The sequence below is a fragment of the Vespula vulgaris genome, chromosome 1, assembly GCF_905475345.1.
Source record: "Vespula vulgaris chromosome 1, iyVesVulg1.1, whole genome shotgun sequence".
NCBI classification, from domain to species: domain Eukaryota; kingdom Metazoa; phylum Arthropoda; class Insecta; order Hymenoptera; family Vespidae; genus Vespula; species Vespula vulgaris.
The window spans coordinates 19,999,997-20,011,181 of NC_066586.1; the positions used below are offsets into that span (position 1 = coordinate 19,999,997).

Below are 11,185 nucleotides of genomic sequence, written 5' to 3' on the forward strand. Positions count from 1 at the left end.
ACATGACGTCGACGACAACGATTGGTCGATATGCCTCGTTTTGTCTCGTCTCTATATATTCACGTTCGAGATATCGTTAAATGCGGATTATGCTTTATTTCTCTATAGTTTTATATGCAGTCATATGTGGCGAATACGTTCCTACGCATACCGGCGCGCGCGCAAATACGTGTGTACGTGCGCGCGCGCGCGCGCGTGTGTATACATATATGTATATATATACGCATGGTGCATACATATCTAAATATCTAATATAGTACATCCGAGTTCATACAGGCGCACAGGGAACCAATAAATAGCCGCGTTTGTGTAAAATTGACCGGATTAATAACTTGGCAAATGTTGTTTTTTTAACGTAGATAATAATATTTTATTTAACAATGGGTATATTAGAAAAAATATCTGAGATTGAAAAGGAAATCGCAAGAACGCAAAAAAATAAAGGTTTGTCTGTTACTTGTCAAATCAAATTTCGATGTTCTCCTTCTAACCGTATTTTTTAAATCCATGTATTTTCTCGTCTTTGTATTTTCATATTTCAATTAATATTTGGTATCAACAAAAGTTATAATTAATAACAGTAATGAATTATATTCGTAGCAACGGAATACCATTTAGGGCTTTTGAAGGCAAAATTAGCGAAATATAGATCACAACTACTAGAGCCTGCAAAGAAGTCGGAGAAAGGAGAAGGTTTTGATGTATTGAAATCTGGCGATGCAAGAGTAGCATTAATCGGCTTTCCATCTGTGGGAAAATCTACATTATTAAGTACATTAACGCATACGGAGTCTGAAGCTGCATCGTACGAATTTACTACTTTAACTTGTATTCCTGGAGTTATAGAATATAAAGGTGCAAATATCCAATTGCTGGATTTACCAGGTATAATTGAGGGAGCTGCACAGGTAAAAATCAATTATTATTTCAATGAACTTTACGTAGAATATAATCCATACGATATATATATATACAATATATTTTCAGGGTAAAGGAAGAGGTAGACAAGTTATAGCTGTCGCTAGAACGGCGGATTTAGTATTAATGATGCTAGACGCGACAAAACAAGATGTACAACGACAACTTTTAGAAAAAGAATTGGAATCTGTTGGCATACGACTTAATAAGAAAAAACCTAATATATATTTCAAGATTAAAAAGGGAGGTGGATTGGCTTTTAATTCGACGTGTCCATTGACCAAAGTCGATGAAAAATTAGTTCAAATGATATTACACGAGTATAAAATTTTTAACGCGGAAGTATTATTTCGGGAGGACTGTAGCGCGGATGAATTGATTGATGTTATTAATGCAAATAGAGTATATCTACCATGTCTTTATGTATATAATAAAATAGATCAAATATCGATAGAAGAGGTAGATAGGATCGCAAGACAACCGAACAGTGTCGTAGTAAGGTAAACTATTATAAAAACTTCTTAATCGCGTTCTGTTTTTCTACGATTAACGCGTACACGTTATTTCTCCAGTTGTAATATGAAGTTAAATCTTGATTTCTTATTGGAAACCCTTTGGGAATATTTATCTCTCATAAGAGTATACACAAAGAAACCAGGCCAGCCGCCTGATTTTGATGACGGACTGATACTGAGAAAAGGCGTCACGGTAGAACACGTTTGTCATTCTATTCATCGTACGCTCGCTCAACAATTCAAATATGCTCTCGTTTGGGTAAGTGTACGGTTCGACGTAAAAAATATCTTAAACCTATATACATTTGACTAAAATATATTTTCTTGTGCAGGGTACAAGTACTAAGTATTCACCCCAAAGGGTAGGATTGCAACATATTATGCACGACGAAGATGTTATACAAATTGTTAAAAAGTAAATTTAAATTAGAGTACTATTAAAAGAAAAGAAAAAAGCTAAAGAACGGGAAAGAAAATTATTATAAACGCCAATACATTTCTCATTTCATCCGATCGATTCTCATCAATTCATATCTTTTATTTGCGTTGAGAAAAATATTCTTCGCGGTTCTTTTTTATCACCATCCTTGAAGAATTAATCTAATGTATACGATCGAAACATTATAGAGACTTTTGTTTTGAAAAACACTGTAATAAAATTGTTGTACATCAAGATTTTTTTAATAATAACCGATAACGGGGCTCGTTGAGAATATACGATTTTTTGCTCCACACTGTTTTGTATTTCAAAGACGAAATGAAAATGTTTTCGTTCGTCGAAATAACGCTAAATCCGAGTTGTCATTTACAAAGGGCGCGTATCACTGAATAAATATTATTTTTAAATGATAATAAAATAAAAAAAAAGTTACAATTATTTTCAAACGCCCATATACATGTTATCGATACAATATTTATACATATATAGCCAATAAGAGATCTTCGTAATTACTTACCACTGACGCGTTGGACACATTTCCACCTTTTGAGGATAAAAATAGAAACGGCGTTTAGTAATGATACCACTACCTTCCAAATCCTTCTTTTCGTCTGTCTAACGTTATTTTAAAATTATATTAAACATTAACGACTCTCGTTATATGTTATTAAGAAGAAGAATATGTATATCATGGGAAGAACCTTGTAAGATATTAAAAGGGGATGTCGAAGGTACGAAAAAGTAAAAAATCTTCACCAGAATCGATAGAACCGAACTGGTTGATAATTAATTGAATCAATATTGAAGAATTGAAACAAAAGATTCGCGAAAATAAACTACGATAAATTTAAAAATAATATACTTTCCAGTCGAATTTTTTATCGTAACAACATCGTAAAGCGAAATTGCTTTTTTACGTCCGGTATAGAGTTACACGAAGCCTGAATAAAAATCGTTGTAGATATTTAAAATTCATTATCAAAGGACAAAATACATATTTATGCGATTTATTTTATTGACTAAAAGCTATAAGTTAAGTTATAAGTTTCTTTCTATTTCGATCGTTATTCGTAATTGTTCACATAGCCGCATCACATTCGCCGTAATGTTCTATTAAAATTGTACGACTAATGTCTGAATGAAAAAACATGACGGAGAAAAATCTTATAGCAAAATGAAAAAAATTCGGATAGGAGAACTCGTATTGTTCGCAATATGTACAAATTAATGATACTAATTTTGGCACGAATTGCGTATCAAAAGGCAAATTAGAAGAAAGTAAAATCGTGAAGTGTATGAATTGTGGTTGTAGAGGATGTTCTGGTTGACATGTAACTTTATTGATTAAACCATTGAGTTACAACAATAACAACAACAAAACTAACAATATAACAACGAAAATAACAATAACAAAGAAATACCCAACCAGCAGAAATACACTGTACAGAGAGACGCAAGGATTAAAATCTGTTTCAGTTTATGCTACTTTTCTATTTTTTTTACATCCTTTTATAGAGATTAGATATTAGAAGTATCTGCGTTAGTTCGCACCCTTCGATCGTCGAAGCATAAACCTTTTTTTAAAAAGAAAACAACAATGAGATAAGTGTATCGCTTACTTTAAAAGATGAGCCGAGAACGCTAAAAATTCCATCGAGGCACATGCGACGTCGAATACTCTTACCACCTACCGGCCTATGTCCGTCCTATGTTTCTTTTCTTACAGACGTTAACTTCGCTCTGATTGGCCCATTTCAGTAAGTTATATTCACACATTTGCGCAATATTTTAAAGATATTTGCTCAACTAACCAACAAGTTGTGTTAGAACTTTATAACAACTTTAATAATTATTTCATTAATAATTAATCAGAAAAAATAATTAAATCCTACAAGAACGATTGTAAAATATTCTTATTGTTATTGATCACGCCACAAGAAAATGTCGTTGTAAACTGTCTTGCACGAAAATCTACAGCTCTGCGATAATTCTACATAGAAACAATTACATCATGATTAAACTAGGTATTGTGTCGTGGCGCCAAAAAATCGTAGACGTTCGCGCGCGCGAAGTTGCGATTAATAATATCTAGAATAATTTTAACGAAACAATAGATTTTTAATGTGCTCTTAGTGATGAAAGATGAAGGATCTTACCCATTATTTTCCAGACAATATAAAATCCCCGACCACGTCTAAATTGAATGTTAGACTAAAGGATGAATCGGAATACACCTCTAGAAAAAAACGTACTCGTGTTAAAATCAAGATATCTCGTACAAATTCTAAAAGTAGGGTATGTAATATCGTTGAAAATAAAAATGATTTAATTGATAAAACTCCGAGCCCATTTACTAAGTCGTTCGAAGAAGACAAAGGAGCTGCACACGATGGAACTCTGAATAAAACTTCCGAAATATCTATCACAGAGCCCAGTGAGATAGAGCACGGAGACAATATTGGAGAAAGGAAACAACAAGTATTTAGGAAAGTTAATTTAAATTATATGTTGATAGAATCGGATAGCGAGCCTGGAATATTAGGAACTAAGGTAAATAGTAAACTTTCTTTAAAGAAATTTTTTGATAGACGAATTTCAAATAAGGATCAAATGGAATGTAATTTAAAAGATTGCAACGAATTAAAATTTAACACTGCGGAAAGAAGTAATAACGAAATCAATAAAAAATTAATAGAAGCCGATATCGTTTATAAGCTTATTAACGAACGTAAAGAATCAAATGCATTTAAAGTTCTTATGAATCAAAATAAATCTATACGTTATATCTCATCTGTACACTCTTTATTGGAAAATGATATTGCTACCGAATCGATAAAAGATAAAAATAAAGAAAAATCAAAATGTTGCCAGGATAAATTACTAACTATGGAAGACATAAAAAATAATTCAAAGAGGAAACGAGATGACAAGAAAGATATTAACAAAATAGAAGAAATACCAGGAAAACGTATGAAACTTTTTAAAGAAAATACAAAGAGGGATAATAATTCTGCAATTAATAGAGAGAAAAATACTTCAAATAATTTATTACATTTTTTCAGGTAATTGTAAATAAATGAGTCTAAATAATATATTAAATTCAATAAATTTTTATGATAATTATTATAAGAGACAAGCACTTTATTTAATATTTTATTTAAATCTTTTTTTCTTTCTCTCTCATTTTATTACTTGTAAAGCAAATCAACGATAGGACTAGAGCAAGAAGATAAAATAGAAGTAAATGTGTCAACAACTATAGTAGTAAAAGCTGATGTACACAGGTCGGAAATACCTACAGCTCTAACTGATACAGCAGAAACTAAATCAGGTTTCGAACATAGGATAAAGGCCAATAAATCAAAAATGGAATATTCGAGTATAGATAAAATAGATTTAATAACGTCGGAAGGAACAAAACAAGATCCAAGCATAGAAGAAAAATCACAATTGCTGCAACGCAATAAGCCTAGATGGTCTTTAAGAATTAAAATGCAGTCTCCAAAAGATAAGGAATCTTCATCTGGTAAGATATATTAATTTCATATAATATTATCTAATATAACGCGTACATTATGTTGTGAACGTTTAAAATTATAAATACATTTCTTGATATTGCTGATTATCAATGATGAAATATTAATATTAGAGTCTCCCAAGTAATTTTTGGTCGACGGCAATGATTTATGACACTTTGATCTCTGACTATTGCTGCATCAATAATCGATTTCTATGAATATGCCGCCTTGTGTTATTAAATGTATTTTGCTTTTAAATATAGATAGCAACGAAGAAGGGATATATTTTTCAAGAAGTAAAATAAAATATGACATGGAAGAAAGGAAACGATCTAAGACATTACACGATAATACTTTTACCGAAAAGAGGTATACAAATGAACATGCAAGATTAAATTTGGAAAGGAATGGTCGAAGAAATAAATCTGATACAGTGGCCACTTCTCCTAACAATGCAATACAGGAAGATTTTACCGATGATATTATACTTGAAAGAGAAAGAAAACAATTAAGGCATATAAAAAATGTAGAAAAATGTAAAAATTGCAATAACAATGAAATTGATATTGATATGAAGAACGTTTCCAAGGAATTACGAATTATAGATGATCATGTTTTAGAAAAAAAACCGCATAAAAAACTTGCACCTCTTTTTATTAAACAATCTAAACCAAATGCTATAAATGTGGCAACAAGGAGTTCATTTTTACAATCGGATATAATTAATAATGACGGTAAAAGTCTAGAGAAAAAGGTACCTAGTTACAATTTGATTTATTTTCCTTTTCCAAAAATTAGTCATATTAGACAATTGAATAATGAAATTCAAACTAATGATGAAGCGGGTACCCATAAAATTCGAATAAAGTCAGATACGAAATATATACCGATAATGAATCATGGTGATTACAAATATATTTCTCGATCTCCTAAATTATCAAATAAGCCTCCGATGACTATAAATGCATCAGTTGAAAAAACTACAGAGGAAATATTGACAGAAATCGAAAAGCGTTGTGCAGATGCCAGAAATATGTGGGAAACCGTTATCTCTATAGCAAAGGATAAGTTTAGCTTAGTACAATCGGAAAGATCAAAAAGTAAGAAATCAAAATCAATAGAGAATGGTCTAATGAAAGAATGTGAGAAAAAGCTGATTGCAAACAGTATTTGGACACAGAAATATAAACCAATGAATAGTCGTCAAATAGTTGGCAATGAAGATGCTGCAAGAAAATTAAGAGATTGGCTAAGTCACTGGAGATCGTCTCTACGTAAAGAACATGCTAGCAGCGGTGATGAATTTTATTCGTCGGATTGTAGTTTTACAAGTAGAAATGATAATAATCAAGTAGCAGTGTTATTAGGGCCACACGGAAGTGGCAAAACTGCTAGTGTTTATGCTGTCGCGGAAGAGCTTGGTTATAGGTTTGATCAGTTTAAAGATTAAATGATTTTTTATAATCGATATATTTTAAAGTATTTGTTGTGCTTTATAATATAATACGCATACAAGCGCACGTATTAAAATTAACATTTTTGCAGTATATTGGAAGTCAATGCTTCATCTAGAAGAACGGGCAAAAAAATTTTGAAGGAACTCGACGAAGCGACTAAATCGCACAGAATTAAAAAGAACGAAAGCAAATTATTGGTCAGGCCAGTTTTGAAAAAAGCAAATGATTTACCGCAAAATTCATTAATTCTTTTGGAAGATATTGATTTAATATTTGAAGAAGATGAAGGATTCATCTCTGCTACATCCCAATTGGTGTCCAACACAAAACGTCCTATCGTAATGACGTGCAAAGATGTTTGCCCTCATTTATATAAAATGGCACCCGAACAAAACCGGATTTATTTTCAAAAAATAGTTGGAAATAGGGCATCAACTTTGTTAGAATTAATTTCATTAGCAGAAACGGGTTCTAGAATTTCGTGCGAATATTTAACAGTAAGTGATTTTCTCGGCGGTCAATTTCATATTATGAATATAACATGAAATTGATTACGTTCGCAATGTTCATATCTTGGAAATAAAAAATGATCGTAGAATATCAAATAAAGGGACGGATACGATTAACGAGATAATTCACGTTTGTTTATAGGAGCTTCTACAAAATGGGGATTTAAGAAAAGCTTTATTACAATTGCAGTATCTGCTAGTCTCAGGTTTCACGCATGTAACTAGATATCCTATTAATTCAAGAAGCATATTGTGGCAAGATATAAGGTATTATATATATCAGCCAGCTATAAAAGAAAATAAAAAACAAAAGGCGAAAGGTCGCTTAACGAATAAGAGTACAAATATACTGACTAATTTAGCTGATCATTTAGATAACTTATCATTGTTACCATCTTTAATTGAGATTAATGATCCTGCGCTTGATATGGTATGTACCAAACTACAGCCCGGTTTATCTCTAACGGAGGACACGACGTCGTATTCTGTTTTGCAAGATATAAGTTCAGAAATAGGAGAATGGATTGATCAAAAGATAATTCGGAAGAATTATTTAAACGAGAAAAACAGAATCCAATATCAAGGCACGTTAAGCTTAAGAAAGCAATTAAACAAAGGAATCGATAGTGCTTTGTCACAAATAACATCCTATACTTCAGACAATCGATCTGTATCTTTAGATTACTTACCATGCGTTAGAACGATATGTAGAACGGAAGAATGTCGAACGGTATCAAATATTAAAAGAGGTAATCGATTTTTTCACTATCTTAATGGATTAAGATTACCGGCCACGTCGATAAAACCTAATATATTAGCAGCCGCGTGTACAATGCTACAAGAAAAATCATGATTTGATATCTCGTCGATCAGAATGCATATATGCAAATGTGAATAAAGTATGTGTGCCCTTTTGGGATAGTATTATGGCAATTAAAATTGCGCACATAAATCGCGAGTTTTTGTAACATTTATTAATGTTTTGATCGAACACAATATATTTCTTGATTGTATCATAAGAAAGTTAAAGTTATATTACACTCGATTATAATCGTATAAAATGTATAATTTTGTTGCTACGAGGAACTTGTACTAGTATTTTTTAAATGCACGTTCATGCGTTGTAATGGATATATCTTTTGAAAATGCATAATAATCTTTGACTTTTTCTCACGATTCTCGTTATATTAAATATAAGTAGAATGTAATATCAATTAATATGAAGAATGCGGTAATCTGACAGAAAAAGATTCTTCTAATTTCTATATTAATTATAACGTGGAATCGTTTCCAAATATATTGGACGGAACGAATGAACGGAAACCTCAGAAATTATAAAACAATAGCAATAAATATGAGTGCCTTAGGAAAAGTGATAACAGAAATGGATATTATCTTCTTGTTATGAAATTTTATTATTTTTTTCACTTTTACATATGATAAATTGTTTGAATTAAATCTTTATGTGATGTAATTTGCGGTTCAACTCTTCGAACTTCAAAATTTTACGTATGAAAAAATCTCCATATCTATGTGCTACTTTCGTGTCCGCGATGTGAATCATATCATGATCGATGTAGAAATCCAACTGTAAAGATATAATTTGTATGATTATTAAATATTTATCTCGCGCACACCAATGTGTCTCATATATTAAATAGATGTATAAGAATTTATATACCTCGGAGCCTGATTGAAATTTGCCATCTAATCCTGATGCACCTTTCGTCCATACAATATTTTTCATCTTATGTTTGAAACACAATAAATGTATGGTTAGCGCATTAACTTCTTTATCCAAATCCCAACTTTCATCTTGTCTAGTGGCACTACCCATAAAAGTAGCTAATTTGCTCAATGGTAAAGTTGTATATAATTTCAAATAAGAACGTATCGTAGGTAACATTTTTTGTTGTACAACTTCGTCCATGAATACTTGAGTTTGATGTCTAATCGCCTCTCTAACGTAGTCCTCGTGTAAATTATCAGGATTGGGTTGTGTCAAAGATAAAAATCTAGGACACGCGAATAAGAAACATGATTCAAATTCTGCAAGATCTCCATACTGCATTTTGTACATCTTTTCATGATAATTTTTATCTCTTAATGCTTGCTGTAAACCTTCATCTATACACTGTGGATGAAGAACGAGACAAATTGCCAATAGATGATACATTTGTTCAGTTTGCTTATTGATTTGATCATTCTGATAACTTCGAGTCGCAAACAATTGTTTTGTGCGCTGAATATATAGTAGAATACCAGAGAAGGTTCTAATTGCATCTGCGTATCTACGCATCATCATGTATGCAAATCCAACGTAATAAGCAGTGGATATTTGACAACCTGGTACGTGAGAGTAAGCACTTTTTTTATATAATTCAACGTTTTCTAAAACTTTAATTGCCTGATAATAATCGCCCAGTAAAGAATGTAATCTTAAAAGACCAACAAGCGAGAAATATCCCAACATCTTATACAACGAGTGTCTGCCAAAGATTCCTGCAACGGAATCAGGATCTCCTCCGCTCGCATAAACTTCTAATTGTCTCTTGATATTAGACTTATCGACTAAATAATGAAGAACATTTAAAACGCAAAGAACGTCCCATATTTTATTGTGGGCAGTTAAATTCTCTATTTCATCAGGCGTTTTGTTAGACAAATTTGCACGGTACTGTGTAAACGATTGAAATTGGTAAACAAATTCATCGATAAGCTCCCATAACCACTGATCGGGTAGTTCCAATTGAACGGGTGTTTCTGGATGTACTATATAATTGAATAAGTCGCAGTAATTATAAAAGGATGCAAAACGTTGCTCCAATGTTGGTCCTTGCATTCTGGCATAGATGTGACGATAATAAAGTTCCTTATAGAGAATTAAAAATACTAGATCATTGTCAACGATGTGAGCGACGCTCGATGCATCCGGCCAAGACGATTTATCGAACAATTGTTCAGAGATCTTTGGAAATGATGTTTCGTATAAATTTTGAATTTCAAAGATCATTCCTTCGTTTATACAATTTCGTAAATACACAAGAAAATTTCGCACCACTTCGGGCACTTGACGATAACTTAATCTGTCATATTGCTCAGAGTGTACATCCGGCGGTCCATATTCGTCGTAAGTTTCGTACTAAAAACATAATAGATAATGTAAGTTACATGGACGAAGGTGATACGAAACAAGGATACGAAATAGATTTTTAAAATGTATACCTCGTTGTAATCTTCGTACATATTGTCGAGTAGTTGACGAATATTTTAACACGCGTGACTTTTTAACCTTAAACGCTCTTAAACGATGACGACGAAAGACCCAAATCAGAGTCTAAAAAAGATTGGCAACTGTCCTGTTACAAAAATTGAGTTATATGTAGGAGTGAGTAAACAACCTTAAGGCATCACACGCGCACAGGCAGACTGGACAAAATAATAAATTCTCCAGAACCGCGCTTTTCGAGTCTCTATGCGTTAAAGATTTTCGCTCGTAGCTTATGCGAGCTCGACCCTAGACTTAGAAACTAGAACTATGTAACCATAGATAAGCGATATCTCCTTCTTTGTATCGGTGAAATGAGAACCTATATCGGAATTAGATATATGTTTTATCATAAATGTGAACAAAGACTCCTATTAGTGTACAAAGAGAGACGCGCTTAAACAATGGAAAGCGAGGGAGCACGGATGCCAACAAATATGCGAGAGACGTGCGCTGAGTTCATAAAGCCTCATCCCTACCAGCACGCAACGTCCCAAACGCCTGTAGCCGCCATTGGACATCTCCGCCATTGCTAGAGGGGGATGGAGTGGGCGGAGAGGG

General features: G+C 32.6%; 3 protein-coding genes and 1 long non-coding RNA gene across 6 annotated transcripts; 2 read left to right on the top strand and 2 right to left on the bottom strand.

The window, feature by feature from the left end:
• Nucleotides 1–143: 143 nt before the first annotated feature.
• On the top strand, nt 144–2,148 carry LOC127066078 (developmentally-regulated GTP-binding protein 2). The gene is made up of 5 exons (XM_050999352.1): nt 144–444; nt 601–908; nt 988–1,418; nt 1,491–1,692; nt 1,766–2,148. Exons 1-5 carry the CDS (start codon nt 381–383, stop codon nt 1,850–1,852), a joined length of 1,092 nt encoding a protein of 363 aa, XP_050855309.1. The 5' UTR covers nt 144–380; the 3' UTR covers nt 1,853–2,148.
• A 1,042-nt stretch (nt 2,149–3,190) lies between these two features.
• LOC127066129 (uncharacterized) lies at nt 3,191–3,705 on the bottom strand. Its single transcript, XR_007782286.1, has 2 exons — nt 3,564–3,705; nt 3,191–3,446 (listed from the first exon to the last, which is right to left on the bottom strand). It is a non-coding gene; the product is annotated as an uncharacterized LOC127066129 (long non-coding RNA).
• A 53-nt stretch (nt 3,706–3,758) lies between these two features.
• Nucleotides 3,759–9,034, top strand: LOC127066025 (ATPase family AAA domain-containing protein 5). Of its 3 annotated transcripts, none has more exons than XM_050999189.1 (7): nt 3,759–3,896; nt 4,043–4,422; nt 4,744–4,934; nt 5,073–5,398; nt 5,654–6,818; nt 6,936–7,344; nt 7,499–9,034. In XM_050999189.1, exons 1-7 carry the CDS (start codon nt 3,884–3,886, stop codon nt 8,207–8,209), a joined length of 3,195 nt encoding a protein of 1,064 aa, XP_050855146.1. In that variant the 5' UTR covers nt 3,759–3,883; the 3' UTR covers nt 8,210–9,034. The 3 variants fall into 3 exon arrangements, with proteins under 3 accessions (XP_050855146.1, XP_050855158.1, XP_050855135.1); XM_050999201.1 differs by lacking the exon at nt 3,759–3,896 and having other exon boundaries at nt 3,907–4,422; nt 7,499–7,623; nt 7,731–7,868; XM_050999178.1 differs by lacking the exon at nt 3,759–3,896 and having other exon boundaries at nt 3,907–4,422.
• LOC127066043 (eukaryotic translation initiation factor 3 subunit L) lies at nt 8,748–10,930 on the bottom strand. Its single transcript, XM_050999272.1, has 3 exons — nt 10,582–10,930; nt 9,038–10,498; nt 8,748–8,944 (listed from the first exon to the last, which is right to left on the bottom strand). Exons 1-3 carry the CDS (start codon nt 10,600–10,602, stop codon nt 8,810–8,812), a joined length of 1,617 nt encoding a protein of 538 aa, XP_050855229.1. The 5' UTR covers nt 10,603–10,930; the 3' UTR covers nt 8,748–8,809.
• Between the last annotated feature and the right edge of the window lie 255 nt (nt 10,931–11,185).